Here is a 16,872-nt window from a genome sequence, read left to right as displayed (position 1 = left end):
TTTTTCAAACACAGTTCTTATATGAGGCGATCTAAAATCCTATGGGGATTACAATGCAAATAAAAGGGGATTACAACGCCCTCTACCGATATTGACGTCAGACCTCGGTGCTCTATCGTGTGATTTGGGATTCCACGGCAATGCTTGGCAAGCCACGCCCCCAACGTGCCGCTGGAGCGCAAACTGCACCCTGACCGTCTCCATTGGCATCCTGCCATTACGTTAATGGCAGGATTGCCGTGTGAATATGGTCTATAGGCAAAGTTTTCACTGGTGACATAACTCAAAAGTGGGATGCCGGGTTGAAAGTATTTGTAGTGTATTAAATATTACAACAACACTACAGTTCACATTCACTGACAGCTTTCTACCAGTTCTCATATTCATAGTCAAATGTTATTTCCAAACATTAGTGTATCTATTCCTTACAGGTGACTGTGCCTTCAGGTGTGTTGTCATAAAAGATCAACGACATATTGTAATTCAAGTAATCATTTTATTAGTCTATGTTTTTGTGATTACATTACTGTTTATTACAACGTGTAGTTACATAGATGCTCAATGTTACAGCAATGAGCAATGAGGCCAAATGAGACGACAAAAAGTGATTCACTTCTTATCGTTCTCATGTGAAAACATAGTACATAGTTCCTTACACACAGCTGAGAACGGGACAGGCGTCAGAGAGACACTGGAGGCATTTGTATAGGACATCCTGAGAAAGAGGTATGGCATGGCAGGTTACTGGTAGTTGAACCTATAGAACTGCAGCTGGTGAAAAGAAAGCAAACAAGTCTGCCAGAAAATAAAACAAGTGTATCCTCTCCTATAAAATAAATAATTTATCAGTACCGCCGCTAGAGCAACACACCGAGGGGGGGGGGGGCAACAAAATGCACAAAGCCAATCCTCATACTTTTCTCCGGGGTCCGCTACTTAATAACGAGCTCCTGTGCGTGCGTGCGTGCGTGCGTCCTCGAGTTGCATGTGCATCTGCTCAGAGCTGAAGCAGCCCCTCTTCCCCACCCGGTCTAGCAGTGAGTTTAAGTGTTATTTACTATTTAGCATCAACATTAGGACAAATCAAAGTGATCAAAAGGGCAAAAGTAGCTGATCTGCATGAGGTACGCGGTGCTCTCATCAGGGGCACAAACATACATACATAGGGCAACCAAATGGTCAGCAGCGTCCCTCTAATTTATCAATTGTGTACTAAAATCGTGGAAGTAAAAAAAAAGCCATGATTGTTTAATACCCATACTGCAATGTCAACTGTAAAATCTTCATGGAAGTTTACCTTTCTTCTCGTAACCAAAGGCCTCAACATTTGAACAGATGGACACATGTTGAGGGGGATGTTTGCAAAGACCGTCCAGGGTTTAACTCCTTTCAGTATACAAACGTTTTAACACAAATCCTCAAAATTGCTGATTTATTACATTATCCATGTTAATTTATATGAACTGTATTCAATGCTGATCTCAAGGAGGTTGTAGGTCTGTAGGAGCACTATTGTGCAAAAAAGTTGATCTATGTTCTGGTGCTTCTACATGCCCACATAGGGTGAGATCGGATGAGCCTGGCTGATGCACAGAGGAAGAGGGGCCGAGGGTCCTGCTTTGTGGGGGTACCACCACCGTTGTGTGTTGAATGGCGCTGCCGGTTATTGAGACTTCTCAGCCAGAGCAGCCTCTTTCTCCCTCCGATAATCCTCCCTCCACTGGGCTTTCTTCTCCAGGTTCTGGTTCTGGAGAGACTCGTGCCTGCCTGCAGCCTGGACCAAAGGATGACAGACATATTTGAGGTGAGATGAGATGAGCGCCTGAATGAAAGGGATGCTCTAGACTAGAGTGTCTTACACAATCAAAGTTACATTAACCCATTTCGACCTGAGAACGATTGCATGCCTTCTAAATCCTGACTGTTCTTGAAAAAGCTGTTTTTCTAAGTCAGTCATTCTCAAACACGTTCATGTCACTTTTCACGATTCTTCAAAAATAGCAGACCTACAAGCTCGTAGCGCACCACTCGGTGGCGCGCTATGAGCTTGTAGATCTGCTATTTTTCAATAGCTAAAGAATAACATAATGCTAACACCAAAAGGGGTTCCCGCCCAAAATGGGTTAATGCTACATATTTTACAATCACACTGTTTTAGTGCACCTTGGTATAATTGTACGTTAAGTTTCTGGAACTGCTAGAGGGATGAAATGGAACACCATTCTCATTTGGTGTTATGATGGTAGTGGGGAGCGCTGTCTTAAGGCTCATTCATAGTCTGGATTTTCGGTGGTGAGTTGACCACCGGAGCTGAAATAACGTTGAGCGGTGGTGAGTAAAAACAGAGAGAAGGGCTGGGGCGGTGGTTTGCTCTTCACCGCGACTTGTGACGTCATGTTGTAGTTCGGTGGTCACCTAACCACCGAAAATCCAGACTATGTATAAGCCTTAACATGTCAGTTCAAAACCCCCACAGGTGTAAAATTATTCATGTCATTGTATGAGTCACATGATTGTTAAGGTCCTTTCAAACAGGCAGCGATGAACGCAGACGTTGCCGCCTGGATCAACGGCAGGTCTGCTCCAGGCCAGGGGGGCACGACAACGCAGGTCTGCTCCAGGCCAGGGGGGCACGACAACGCAGGTCTGCTCCAGGCCAGGGGGGCACGACAACGCAGGTCTGCTCCAGGCCAGGGGGGCACGACAACGCAGGTCTGCTCCAGGCCAGGGGGGCACGACAACGCAGGTCTGCTCCAGGCCAGGGAGGCAGGTCTGCTCCAGGCCAGGGGGGCACGACAACGCAGGTCTGCTCCAGGCCAGGGAGGCAGGTCTGCTCCAGGCCAGGGGGGCACGACAACGCAGGTCTGCTCCAGGCCAGGGAGGCAGGTCTGCTCCAGGCCAGGGGGGCACGACAACGCAGGTCTGCTCCAGGCCAGGGAGGCAGGTCTGCTCCAGGCCAGGGGGGCACGACAACGCAGGTCTGCTCCAGGCCAGGGAGGCAGGTCTGCTCCAGGCCAGGGGGGCACGACAACGCAGGTCTGCTCCAGGCCAGGGAGGCAGGTCTGCTCCAGGCCAGGGGGGCACGACAACGCAGGTCTGCTCCAGGCCAGGGAGGCAGGTCTGCTCCAGGCCAGGGGGGCACGACAACGCAGGTCTGCTCCAGGCCAGGGAGGCAGGTCTGCTCCAGGCCAGGGGGGCACGACAACGCAGGTCTGCTCCAGGCCAGGGAGGCAGGTCTGCTCCAGGCCAGGGGGGCACGACAACGCAAGCGGCCGCCTGGATCAACGGCAGGTCTGCTCCAGGCCAGGGGGGCACGACAACGCAAGCGTAAAAAAAAAAGCTCAACATAATCCAGGGCGCGGGCGCGTGCACGAAACGAGCATGCGCGTGACAATTTCACGGGACCACGCTCATAAGCCCTTTCCACACCTAAGCGCAAAACGGTCGACAGCCACGCACTTCTTAAGCTCTGCGCAGCTTAAATTCCGAGTTTTCAGACAGCTGGTGGATGGAAAAGAAGCTCCACCTCCGCGGACATTTTGCGCGGAGGAGAGCGTTTCCGGGAATCTGGCCGTCGCGCAAAAAGTCTGCGGAGGTGGAGCTTCTTTTCCATCCACCAGCTGTCTAAAAACTCAGAATTTAAGCTGCGCGCAGCCGAGAACGTGCGCGGCTCTTTCCATAGTGTGGCAGCACCTATATAAATACACTTGCATTTTCAGGAAAGATATTTGATCTAGAGGGGGAAATATATATATTGTTTTTTTTAGTATGGGAGTAAAAATATATATATTGAGATAGTCGGTACAACATAATATTGATATTATGAGCACAGCCCTAATCAAATGACCCAAGAATATCTCTGTATTCAAAACATTGAGTAAAAAAAAAAGCAAATCCTTGGCGTCCTTTAAAACAGGCCTGAAAATCCACCTTTCAGCATGCCAAAAGGGAGAGGAAATTATTACCCCCCCACCCCCTCCCCCCCTTAGTCTAGTGACTACCCCCCCATCACCTTATAATCCCCTTTTTTGTTCCCCAACCTTTACGTATTTGTTAATTTTACCTTGTATGATGATTTGAATTTTATTATTTTGGAAATAATTATTTTTCATGTCATGATTGAATACCCAGGACCTGAATGGAAACGAGACCGCAAGGACTTTTTTTTCTGTGATCCCTTTGGAAGTGAGTTTGACTGTACCCTGTATTGATTACATTTCTGTTTGACTGTACCCTGTACTGATTATATCTCTGCCAATAAAGTATTCAATCAATCAATCAATGACATTGTGCACACACAAAATGCATTGTCTAAAGCCTTGCCGTCTATTGTTGACACTCACCCGTTTGCCCAGGATCACCATTACCACACAACCTGCTAATGTTGCCGCCATCATCGCAAGGGAGAATTTCACTCGAACTTTGTTTCTAGAAGCATCAATCATTTCAAACCTGCAGCCCAGGCACATGTACAAAACAAAATATCAATATCTCCTCAAATACATTAAAAACCATTACAGTACTACTACTGTTATTCCCCTGGTAACAGATCAAACAAAACGGTAAGAGCGCACACCAGTAGTGGGGGAGGTGCTGATCGCAGGAGTTAAAACTATGACTTAAGAAAAGAGGCTCATAGTCACGATGCTAGAAACTTAAAAGAGATATGCATCTACCCGACAGCAACAATATATGAGTGTTAATTCAGAATCAACGAAAAGCCAAGTGCCATATCTGTATGATTTAGGCTTCATTCAAGAGTCATTGACATTATAGTACATAGTACATATGTATAGCATAGTATAGTATATATGTATAGTGTCTTTATATAGATATGTTCTTAGCTTACGCATGTTTCATGATAAATGCATTTTATATATGTGATGTATTCCCATGCTTTTGTTCTTGCCTAATGTAAATCGCTCTGGATTAAGAGCGTCTGCTAAATGCCTAAATTGTATTATTGGAGGTGGCAGAGTGTGTGGTCTGTCGATAATATGAGTGTCTTGAGTGATATGATAAATCAGTTGTTTTCCAACATTAGTTCTGTCATCTTTTCCCTAATTTCAGGAACCAGGATAATTACCTCCAGGTCCAAACAGAACTCGTTTGAAGTATGGTTGTTTGTCCACAAACACCAGTTGCCCCCCAGGCCCAGATACACCACTCAATTACCTAGTTCTGTGCTTATGACGTGACTTAATACAATTTCCAAATCAGATGCAAGTGCTCATGGGAGGTCTGGTGTAAACAGGAAGTAGCTACTTACGACACAAACTCTGGGATCTGGTCTACTGTCTTGAAGCGTCCAGACCAAAGCAACATCTTCTTATCGAAATTTGATGGTCTATAGCCTGGGAGCTTGAACCCAGGGTGGGGTGCTGGAATAAAAAATGTTTAAAAAAAAAAACACGCAACAACAATTGATGAATATACAAATCCAGTACAAACAAACAATTACATACAAATTCCTAACTGATTGAAGATATGTTTAACACATTCTGGACGGGAACCCCTTTTGGTGTTTTAACTAAACATTATGTTATACTTTAGCTATTGAAAAATAGCAGATCTACAAGCTCGTAGTGCGCCACCGAGTGGCGCGCTACGAGCTTGTAGGTCTGCTATTTTTGGAAAATCGTGAAAATGCGGCACAAATCTTTTTTTTTTTGTGGCTTTCGCCTTTATTTTATATATTTTATGGAGGGACAGACAGTAGGCTGACAGGAAATGGGGAGAGAGATGGGGGGGGAAGACATGCAGTAAAGGCCGTCGGGATCGGGAGTCGAACCCGCGGCACACTGCCAGACTGGATTACCAGCCAAGGTGCCTGGACCACTGAGCCATGGCCCAGGCCGCGGCACAAATCTTTGAATATATATTCTTTCAGAAGACTTTTTATTTATTTCGACGTCAGGCCTAAATGGGTTAATTTGATAGGCTCTACTAAGCCATCAGTTCAGTCTCTGCACTGCGCCTCCACTTCCTGTGTTCCTTATCCTTGGGGATCCACAGAGGAACTTTACCCCAGTTTTTACAGCTATATACGTAGCACGGTCTGACGTACAAAAGCTAGGGTGAGGAGGGGGAAAACTCCCCTGCAATATAAATTATAATAACCCATTTTGGCCTGACGTCGAAATTAAAAAAGTCTTCTGAAAGAATATATATATATATTCAAAGATTTGTGCATTTTCACAATTTTTCAAAAATAGCAGACCTAAAAGCTCGTAGCGCGCCACTCGGTGGCGCGCTATGAGCTTGTAGATCTGCTATTTTTAAATAGCTAAAGTATAACATAATGCTTAGTTAAAACACCAAAAGGGGTTCCCGTCCAGAATGGGATAATACATATACGCTTTTTTTGAGTACCCAATTTGCTGAAAACAAAATAAAAAAAACTTTATTAGGAATAAACTAGATTTAAAAAAGAAAAGAAAATTCATACAAAGTGTTATGCCTAATGTCTTTCAAATACAAATCTATGTTATATTACTGTACAAAGTAAAACTGTCTTTGTCTTGACCACCAAGTGTAATTTCTGTGATTGGATGCGATCAGATTCATCAGAATAATTATTAACGTCAAGGAAGGTTTCATCCCTCATTCAGTAAGTGTTTTGATTGATTGAAATATGTATTAACAGTTTGCAGAATTACAGTACATTTCAAGCACAAACTCAATACAAAGACTGTTAACTGTGAGTGGACGACCCAATAAAGCATTACACTTGTTTACAAGAGGGTCCACCTTGTTCAATTCATCAAAAGTGTGTTCGTACCTTGTGCCGGGACAGCAGGTGGGGGCTCTGGTTTAACCTCGGTGGGTTTATTGCACAAATGTCTACGGATTCTTCCTGTCTCCACAACCTGTTTGCGCCATTGACCTGTGAAAAAAAGAGAGAAAAGAGAATATTTTTACTGTAAACGTTCACAGATGCCAAAAAACATACTGACTGACATACTGATTGATTGAAATATTTATTAACAGTTTGCAGAATTACACAGTACATTTCCAGCACAACTCAATACAAAGACTGTTAACTGTGAGTGGACGACCCAATAAAGCATTACACTTGTTTACAAGAGGGTCCACCTTGTTCAATTCATCAAAACATTTAGAGACGTACAAATAGACACTTCTATATAGCCAAAGAACAGAACAGGAATTCATCATAAAAGGAGGTAAAAAGGGAAAAGAAACATATAAACATATAAATAAATACAACTAAAAGAAGTGGCGAGAACAGGCAACAGTTTCTAGCCACATCCTCCCTTCTTCTTCTAGAGAGTGAAAGAATAATCCACCAGAGAACAACAGTCAGGTCAGGTGTATTTATTTGGCCCTGGCAGTGTGTACCATTACATTATCCATGATTCCAAACAAAACCATGTGCCCAAGACGGGCACGCTGCTATCAGAGATACAGTTGGCACATCCTGTACAGTTACAGTCAAGTGTAAACACTGTGCCAAGCTCCCATGCCACATACCAAAACAGAACGCTTAAAAATAAAGAACTAGGCAATACGAACCCATCAAGTTGCCAATGACATTCCGAGATTTGAAGAAATTCATTTTTGTGGAGGTTATATAATCTCAGCCAAGTAGTTTATTACGATGCCATGGATGATACCAAGCCGTGTGGAAGTTGGAACCACTGGAGAGGATCAGACCAGTGTGTTCTGTTGAAAGTCAAGCTGCAGCCTGTGTGCTTCCCGACACTTAGGGCGCGTTCGGAAATAGTGCACTGTGCGCACTGTGCAATGCAAACTCATAGGCGAGTGCGCTCCCGGTGCGCATTTCCGAACGCACCCTTAATACATAACGAACAGGACCCCCTGGGATAAATACAGCAAGGCCGAACCATGTGCCTGATCAAAATGCATGAAGACATTGCTATTTTTACCTAAACTATCAACCCCCATACTGTTAGCTTGCTGCATATTATAGGAAACTGTATGATATTATCATATTCATTCATTTGTTTATTTATTTTGCTATTATTGCTCTGTTTTTTTTCATTAATTAATTAGATAATTTAATGTATGTGTTTACATTAGGGTTTTAAATATAAATACGTCATCCTAACTTGAATTATGTTCCGATTTTCATATATTGAATTCAGGCATCATGTCGAACAACTTGCGCAGCAGAGAGAGGACCTCGCAGTCCACTATGGCGGCGCCCGGTGGAACTTTAAACTGTGAGGACTTTTCAATGTTTCAGGTAAATTGCGTCGCAGTACATTTGCGTTTCCATCCGTGTGAATGTTCATTGAGATGACACTCATCCGATTCGAAACATGACGGGATTGTATTGGAAATGTAACCCTTTCTTGACTTGTTGGGGGCAATGAACTGAATGAGTGACCCCTTCTGTCTCACACCCATTGAGTTCAATGTACGGAGTTGCATAAGGAACCGTTGATTGATACTGACAGTCTTATGTTTTGCTAGGGAATGGTTGTAACCTTCCTTTATGGTCTATAATGGCAACGTTTTAAATAATAGACCATAGTAGATTTTTTTTGGTAAATTGGCCACCGACCACCATATGCCACGTGATGTAGGCAGCTGTTTCAAAAAGTATTGCATAATTCACTAAACTCAGTATCATAAAACAGTTTCTCACGCATCATGTTTAAAATGTGTTATTCCACTATAAATGTTTGGCACTAGCTCAGGTCCCCCAAAGAACAAGATTCCTTTACAGGATCTCCTCACTGGTCAACAAAAACACCTTGAAGACCTTAACAGGAGCCCTCGTACAAGGTTTCTTTGACTATGCATGCACCTCCTGGTACCACAGCACCCCTAAGGCCCTATAAACTAGGCTCCAGACTTCCCAAAACAAACTGGTCAGGCTCCTACTTGGCCTCACCCCCCGAACCCACCTCACCCCTGCCCACTTTGACAGGCTTGAATGGCTTAGGGTTGACGAGTACAGCATCTTGCAATGGGTCTGGTCCACAAGATTAGTTACACTGCCAAGATACCCATGTACCTGTCTAGATACTTCCTTAATGTCAACGAAGTCCACACCAACAACACCAGAGGGAGTGCAACAAACCATGTGCAACCCAGAATCGAAAAAAACCTCTACGAGAGTCTAAATGTTTGGGCTAATTCAGCACAAACAAGGGACTAAATTATTTTTGCTCCTATGCCACCAAAATGTGGAACGCCCTACCAACAGTCATTAAGACATGCAAATCCCTAGACTCCTTCAAAACCGCTCTCAAAGGGCACCTACTGACGGCTGCAATTCGAAACTGGCCCCCGTAAAATCTGAATCCCCCCCCACCGCCCACCCCTTTTTCCCCTCACTGTATATGTTTCTTTTCCCTTTTTACCTCCTTTATGATGAATTCCTGTTCTGTTCTTTGACTATATAGAAGTGTCTATTTGTACGTCTCTAAATGTTTTGATGAATTGAACAAGGTGGATCGAGTATTGAGTTTGTGCTTGAAATGTACTGTAATTCTGCAAACTGTCAATCAAAAAATTGTAAAAAGGAACAGGGCAGGCTCCCCATTTTCTAACTACCGGTATACCTTTTAGGACGGGAACCCCCTTTGGGGTAGTTGAACTTGTTGCTATGTACAGTATTTTTTGTTGTCATTTTTGAATAATTATTTGAAGGTTTTCAGAAAACTTAGGTCAGGGTTTAGAAGGTGTTTTTAGAATCGGCATCAGTCCTAAATGGGTTAAAATTAAATCTACACCTGTACATGTTATGGAGGGACATTTATCTTATTTTTCACACAAGAAAGAAAGCTTCTTGTAACCTGAGTTTACTCGTTGAAAGATTAGTTTGACTTGAGTCTTGGCAGTTGGCAGTCATTAATGATTACCTTTTGTAGATTTCATAACTGGTTCAATTTGTATGCTGATTGCTGATTGTCATTCTGTCCATCTATGCTTCCATAAGGAGGTCCTGAAGGTGATGCGTACCATAGATGACCGCATTGTCTATTCCCTCAACACCACAGTGCCCACAGTCTCCTTCTCGGGCAAAGTGGATGCCGTGCAGACATGTAAACAACTCTATGAATCGGTATGTATGATTTATGTCATCAGGATTGATTTGTCTTCTAAGATGTTGTATATTATGTCTGAGTTCTTATATTGTTGCTGCTGCCTTCCAGCATAATATGCTGAGTTGACCACAGTATCCCGGGATTCTGGTTCCCAAACTGTGGTGCGTGCACCCCTTGTGGTGCACGAGTGCCTTCTAGGGGGTGCGCAACATGAAAAGGCTAATGGTGGTGCTATGGGTTTATTTTAAATATATTAACATGCCAATATATGGCAAGTATATGCAGAATATAGCCTATGCTGCATATATTATGCCATATTCAGGATTATATGTGCATATATGTGGATACAAAGGAAATATATGTGTCTATATAGCTTATGCAATTTATATTTCCATGTGGGGGGTGTGTCAGCTAGGTCGGGAGGTAACAGGGGGTGCATGTCCAAAAGGGTTTGGGAACCGCTCCTCTAATTCAAGAATGCTCGCCCCCAAAACACGCTCGCCCCGGGTCTAATCTGGCGACCTCGGAGCGGTCGCCACCAGGTATTACTAAACGTAACCTCAGCAAAACAATGTGTAAACCTAAGCTTATTTCTAAACGTAACCTCAGTAAAACTATGTGTAAACCTAAGCTTATTTCTAAACGTAACCTCAGCAAAACTATGTCTAAAGTTAACCTAAGCTTATTTCTAAACGTAACCTCAGCAAAACTATGTCTAAACCTAAGCTTATTTCTAAACGTAACCTCAGCAAAACTATGTCTAAACCTAACCTTATTCCTAAATGTAACCTCAGTAAAACTATGCCTAAACCTAACCTTATTCCTAACCTTAACCTCAGTTAAACAAACAAGAATACAAGAACCGCTGGAGGCGAGTATGTTTTGGGGGCATTCCGGTTACTCACATACTGTAGAACGTCGCAGTCCCGCCCCCTTTCATGACGACGCCAGGCCCAGGAAATTGATTCCCAATTCCCAAATGCATTTAAAAAAGTATTTATTTAAAGACGGTTACGCCGCGGACAAAGCCAACTCGAGTTGTGACAACAAACACAATATTTTGGACCGAACAAATAATTACAAAGAAGAAAAACAACAAAAAAAGTTTTAACCTGCCTTTTTTCTTCTTTCGAATTATTTGTTCGGCCCAAAAAAATGTGTTTGTTGTTGTGATTTGTCACAACTCAAGTTGGCTTTGTACAACGCTTAAAAGGTCTTTAAATAAATACTTTTTGAAAAGTCTATGAGAAAAATGAACGGGGAATCATTTCCTGGGCCCTGGTAGGGGGCGGGACTGCAACGCTCTATACTCCCTATTCACCCTACACTAAATATCTTAGTCGTTTTACAAGCTCAGTCATTACAAGCTTGTTGATCTGCTTATTTTGCCAAATGTTCACCCCAGAGTATACTAGGGAACTAGGACGCTCAAGTGGATAACGATTGTTTTCCATGTACCTTGCAGATGATGGAGGCACATCTGAGCAGAGACAAAGCTATCAAGACGTGCATAGCCCAAACATCAGAGGTGGTGGGGCAGCTGCGTGAAGAAAGAGCAAAAGACAACGAAAATCTTGCGCTTAACAAACAACTCAGGAAAGAGCAGACCAAGGTAATTCATCGTCTTCACACTAGAGGGCACCAAACACCACAGTAGAGAGAAAGGGACAATTTTCTGGGGCTCATTGGTAGCTATGGATTGGGGGCAACTTCACGCAAGCCTTTGCTTGCTCTACATGGCATGTTTAAGCAATCCAATTCCACATCACATAACAGAGGGGGATTTTGGCATTTTTCATTAAAAAAAATAAATAAAGGTTGTCTGGTGGCTCAGCCAAGTTAGTGCACAGTGAGGATGTGGGTTTGAATACACTCTTGTCTCACATGTCTCTCCTTGGTTTCCTATGTCTTTACACTTAACTGAAATAAAACATTTGCCTAAAATAAAATGTATTTTATATATATATTGCTTTTAGTGAGAGTAACAAATTCTGTGATATATCATCTGCTCCTCCAGTTAAAACTCATGCAGTCGGAGCTGAATGTTGAAGAAGTTGTCAATGACAGGAGCCTGAAGGTAAGAGCATAGTATCTGTTGAAGATATACTGTACATGTTACTCAGTAGCGACTTTAAGCAACGGCGGCTACGGCAGTCGGCTCCGGCGAACCGGAAATGAATCAGTGCTCGATACATAAACCTGCTCTCCGCCGCAGCCCTTTCTACTACGGCAAAACCTACACTTACACGTAGTGTCTACAACGCCATGTCATAACCATGTTTATTGAAATCATAGCTGTCATACATTTACACCGATTGCTCCATCACCTCTCTTATGCTGTGTAATGTGTTGGCATGACACTAATACCATGTCATAGTAACCATGTTTATTAAAACGGTTTTAGAATAACACAGATTTCTCCAGCACCTTCCTCTTTCCACTGCTGATCATGTCCAGCGCATGTAAGAATTAAGCAATATCGGCAAGTTAGCTGACACATGTTGCATAGATGTGTCACCATGGGAACCAATGTCGCCGACCACTGTTTGCTTAACGATTTTGACAGCTACGGCGATGGCGTCACAGCTCCCGTACTTCCGCCTAGCGGAGCCGTCCTGAAAACAGTCGTTGCTTAAAGTACCTAATATCAAAGTGAGGGAAAACCTGCACAATCCTGTAATTGTCACAAACAGTTCCCACAGACGCGCACTGGTCTGTAGCTCCCAGAAGCACTTTATTTAGAGCTACAACGTTTTGACCCGCGTGAGTCTTCATCAGGTATAGCCAACATACACAAAGTAGGCACTAGGCACGTTGTAACATGCAACAGCATAGGGCGAGTCACAATGAACAACAACTGTTTTGCAATGCATGGACAAAATGACTTTCACACCACCCGATCTACAGGGCACGGCTGCATTGGATAATGTCAAGCCAAGGACTAGTAGACTCTACTAGTCCTTGGCTTGACATTATCCAATGCAGCCGTGCCCTGTAGATCGGGTGGTGTGAAAGTCATTTTAGTAGAGTAAGGGGCCATCCAGATGAGGACGATTTCGGTGTTTCTGGGGCAAGTAATTAGCCGATCTGCCCTTTTTGTCACACGGAGACAGCGTTTTGGGGGACTTTAACGGCTAATTTTGAAACTACCTTCCAGAGTGGGAAAGTTTGGAGACGCGACTTTCACGTCTCCGTGTGTACAGCGAATGCCGGTATCTTTCCTATCCTAAGTAGTTATGATCAGACACAATTATTCAAATAAGGAAGTCGAGGGAGGGCTGGTACAATAGTCAATACTAGGTGCAGAGAAGTAAATTAACTGCAAACCAATAATAATAATTTAAAAAAAGACACTTCAAACAAATGAATGTAGCGACCATAAAATAATGAAAATATATAATAAGTTACAGCAATTGCAGTAAAATATATATAAAGGACACAGCATGGAAGGACAATCAATGGCACAACATGGAAACCAGTGCAGACACATACAGGAAAAAAATATAATGGAATTAAAAACAAAGAGAACTAACGCAGGAAAGGTTTGACATCGAATTGAGGCCGTGAGGAGCGTACAGTATCCACCTCCTGACAACCTTTTGACCAAGCTTGTAATAATAATGTAATACCTTCATTATACTTAGACTAGCATTTTGTTGCCTCCACCAATAGTGTTGGACAGGGATTATGTTTTAGCTCCATTCCATTTGTCATTTATCAAAATAACTCTACCGAATGGTCAGATTGTCATGGAAGTTGGTGAGAATTATCAGTAGGCTGCTCAGAAGATTCTGATTTCCATTGTTGCAAAATCAACCGTTTGGGTAGCAGTGTGCACAAGGAGATGGATTGTGATTGTGATACTAACTAATTAATTTCCACCTGTTCGTCCCCATTTTGGGCATGTCATTATAACGGTAGTCAAAAGTCTTAAACATTTTTAAAAATAGTGAAAATGGCAGATCTTACAAGCTCACTGCACATCGCAATTTGACACGTTGTGAGGTTGTAGCTCCGCTATTTTAGCTGGGTAACACCGGGGCTCCACCGGGCGCGTCGGCGTCGCGTCTCCGTCAGGGAATGTTCCCTTTTTAATCAATGAAGGGTGGCTCCACTGCCCGCGTTGCGTTGCGTGACTGCATTAAAATTGCCCCGGTTCGTTTTTTGACGCACACGACGGAGACTCAACGTGTCCGGTGGAGCCCTGGCGTAACATTGATTTGTGATCAGACATTGATTGTATTTGTATTTATTTTCATCCAGGTGTTCAGTGAAAGGTGCCGTATCCACTACACGCCTCCTAAGGTGGATTGAACTGTTGTCTGTTGTGGCTGATAAGAAGAAGTGCTCCATCAGGAGGCCGTATCATGATGACACATCATCATGAAACTGTGACTTGCCTCCCTGCTCTGACACCAGGACATTAATGTCAGCCAGCCAACTGTAACCTTTCCCCACACTCAAACCATTGTGACCAGTGTGTGGCGTTACCACATTAAAGGTATATTCAGTGATTTCACTTCATTCAAATATCACTTATTTTTTATTTTATTTTTTTGGATAATCCTCCCTACTATAGACTTGTGCTGACCATATAAGGAGTTCCTCCCTGTCCCCAGTGAGCCCCTAGGGTAAAATAAAACCCTAGTTTTGGTGGCGGATGGCAAAGCCTTCATCCAATCAGGATGAGAGGGGCCTTCCTCCAATCATGATCGAGTGGGGGCGGGCCTTGGTGTACAGGCTGTTCTGTGTTTCCTTTCTGAAATTGTATTAAAAAAAGACTGCATTTTTAAAAGAAAAATATAATTAAGTGTTTTTCAGTGGCTCTTGTCTGTGGTTTAAAATGTATCATTAAGCTGATTAAAAGTAAATCCATATTATATTCCCAACAGAAAATACAAGAAGCATGGTAGGGTTTCATCCACATCACTTGCTTTTAGTTTCGTATGAGGCGAGTTTGCACTTTGTTTGCCATTTTATATATGTTGTTCCTTAATTTTGCCATTACTATCCAAACGCATGCTAAACCTTACTTTATTTTGTCTTCCAAGAGAGTCATAATCACCTGATGTTAAACCCATTCTGGACGGGAACCCCTTTTGGTGTTTTAACCAAGCATTATGTTACACTTTAGCTATTGAAAAATAGCAGATCTACAAGCTCATAGGTGCTACGAGCTTGTAGTTCTGCTATTTTTGAAAAATCGTGAAAATGCGGCACAAATCTTTCAGAGCGAACTTTTTTTTTTTTTTTTTATGTCGGGTCTAAATGGGTTAAGAGTTAAGGTAAGGATAACAAAATCTCCCAACTACACAGGCTTTAGTGTGCACTGCAGCTAAAACTAGATAAAAAGTGCCTGTCGGGGCACAGGTCTCCACCAGGGCAGGTCAGGTTGTGGCCTCCTGGTGGCGCTATAATAGGCCAATGTGAAAAGGGTGCCATTTTTTTCTTATGCCTTGGATGGCAATTGGATGATTTGAGGCATTTTGTTACAAAAATGCGTGTTACAAAAATCCACCTGTTGGTGGCGTTATAACAGGCCAATTACCAGTTACCTATTACAGCGCCACGAGGAGGCCACAACCTGACCGGACCTGCCCTGGTGGAGACCTGTGCCAATGTGAAAAGGGTGGGATATATTCCTCAGCCTAGTAGGAAAGTCTGTGAAAGATGTCACGTAAATTGCACACTGCGTTCATGAGTTGAGGCATTTTGTTACAAAAATGTGTTTTGCAAAGATCCACCTGTTGGTGGCGCTATAACAGGCCAATGTGAAAAGGCTGGGATATATTCCTCAGCCTAGTAGGAAAGTGTGTGTGAAAGATGTAAAGAAGTAAATTGCACGCTGCGTTCATGATTTGAGGCTTTTTGTTCAAAACGGGCCAATCCTGCAAACTTTGAAAGCCAATGTTAGCCAATGAGGATGGAATATGAAATATTGGACAGATCTGTCTTGAACACATGACTATAGAGATGGTGTGTAACGATTTATGGGATTTTTACAATCTGGATCAGGAGTAATAGCAAAAAATGTGTTTTTCAAAAGTCGGCCTCCTGGTGGCGCTATAACAGACCGTTCTGGAAAACTTGGGGCAGAGGTTCATCATTGGCATCCAGGGAGTGTGTGCAAAATCTGGCATCGACCGGGTTAACGGTGCCTAGTAACAGACGGACGGACACACACACGGACGGTGTGCAAAACATACTCTCTCCCCATGCCTTCGGCCTGGTGGAGACAATAACTGGATTGGCTATTTGTGTGCAGCATTGTATAAAATTGTGTTTAAGTGGTAAATCATACTAATCTATTTAGTATATTCTTTCTTTTTTTAATCTATTCGCCTTTTTGCACGTCAATTCGTCGATAGAATAATCGCCAAGAAAGTAATCGATAGTTGCAGCCCTGGTTCATTATTGCCGAGAGATTCAGCCACAAAGAGTTCTCAACTGACTAATGTTGCAGATTAAAACTAAATCTGCATTTTCTATCAACCCCAAAAGTGCACTTTTGATGACTGATGCTCGAGCATTGGGTGCGGTAGGAAAGACAGAAGAGTAACTCTTCCTCAAGTGACTAATGTAAATGGCATTGTCAGCAACAACAGTCCGTCAACGACTCAACAATAGACTTGCAGTGTATATTATAAACTCCCCATTACAAACATTTGAGAGTTCACTCAGTGGTGCAAAATCTAGAGACACTGTTCTGGTTATAAATGTGTTAATAATGCCTACAGTGAGGTGGTCCAGTGTGGCTGTCATTTCATTAGCATAGTTTTTTATGCCTTCAAAAAAGCTATTTGCCTAAACTTTTTGTTTTAGGTAAAAGAAC

General features: G+C 42.9%; 2 protein-coding genes across 2 annotated transcripts; one reads left to right on the top strand and one right to left on the bottom strand.

Annotated features, from left to right (window-relative positions):
• Nucleotides 1–470: 470 nt before the first annotated feature.
• On the bottom strand, nucleotides 471–7,777 carry fam162a (family with sequence similarity 162 member A). Its single transcript, XM_079490046.1, has 5 exons — nucleotides 7,534–7,777; nucleotides 6,782–6,886; nucleotides 5,270–5,381; nucleotides 4,344–4,452; nucleotides 471–1,774 (listed from the first exon to the last, which is right to left on the bottom strand). The coding sequence occupies exons 1-5, from the start codon at nucleotides 7,574–7,576 to the stop codon at nucleotides 1,664–1,666; spliced, it is 480 nt and encodes a 159-aa protein (XP_079346172.1). The 5' UTR covers nucleotides 7,577–7,777; the 3' UTR covers nucleotides 471–1,663.
• A 339-nt stretch (nucleotides 7,778–8,116) lies between these two features.
• On the top strand, nucleotides 8,117–14,922 carry mix23 (mitochondrial matrix import factor 23). The gene is made up of 5 exons (XM_079489377.1): nucleotides 8,117–8,227; nucleotides 9,932–10,057; nucleotides 11,506–11,652; nucleotides 12,058–12,117; nucleotides 14,304–14,922. Exons 1-5 carry the CDS (start codon nucleotides 8,132–8,134, stop codon nucleotides 14,352–14,354), a joined length of 480 nt encoding a protein of 159 aa, XP_079345503.1. The 5' UTR covers nucleotides 8,117–8,131; the 3' UTR covers nucleotides 14,355–14,922.
• Nucleotides 14,923–16,872: the final 1,950 nt, after the last annotated feature.

Source organism: Electrona antarctica (assembly GCF_951216825.1).
Source record: "Electrona antarctica genome assembly, chromosome: 20".
NCBI classification, from domain to species: domain Eukaryota; kingdom Metazoa; phylum Chordata; class Actinopteri; order Myctophiformes; family Myctophidae; genus Electrona; species Electrona antarctica.
The sequence above is the reverse complement of the archived record's forward strand: the minus strand, read 5'-3'. Positions and strand labels throughout refer to the sequence as shown.

Coding starts and splice junctions, on each gene's coding strand:
- fam162a (XM_079490046.1), bottom strand. CDS start 7,576: ATGAATTTCTTCAAATCTCGGAATGTCATTGGCAACTTGATGG. Junction 5,382..6,781: donor ACCTGCTGTCCCGGCACAAG/GTACGAACACAC, acceptor TTTTTATTCCAG/CACCCCACCCTGGGTTCAAG. Junction 1,775..4,343: donor TGGTGATCCTGGGCAAACGG/GTGAGTGTCAAC, acceptor CCTTTGGTCCAG/GCTGCAGGCAGGCACGAGTC.
- mix23 (XM_079489377.1), top strand. CDS start 8,132: ATGTCGAACAACTTGCGCAGCAGAGAGAGGACCTCGCAGTCCACTATG. Junction 11,653..12,057: donor TCAGGAAAGAGCAGACCAAG/GTAATTCATCGT, acceptor CTGCTCCTCCAG/TTAAAACTCATGCAGTCGGA. Junction 12,118..14,303: donor TCAATGACAGGAGCCTGAAG/GTAAGAGCATAG, acceptor ATTTTCATCCAG/GTGTTCAGTGAAAGGTGCCG.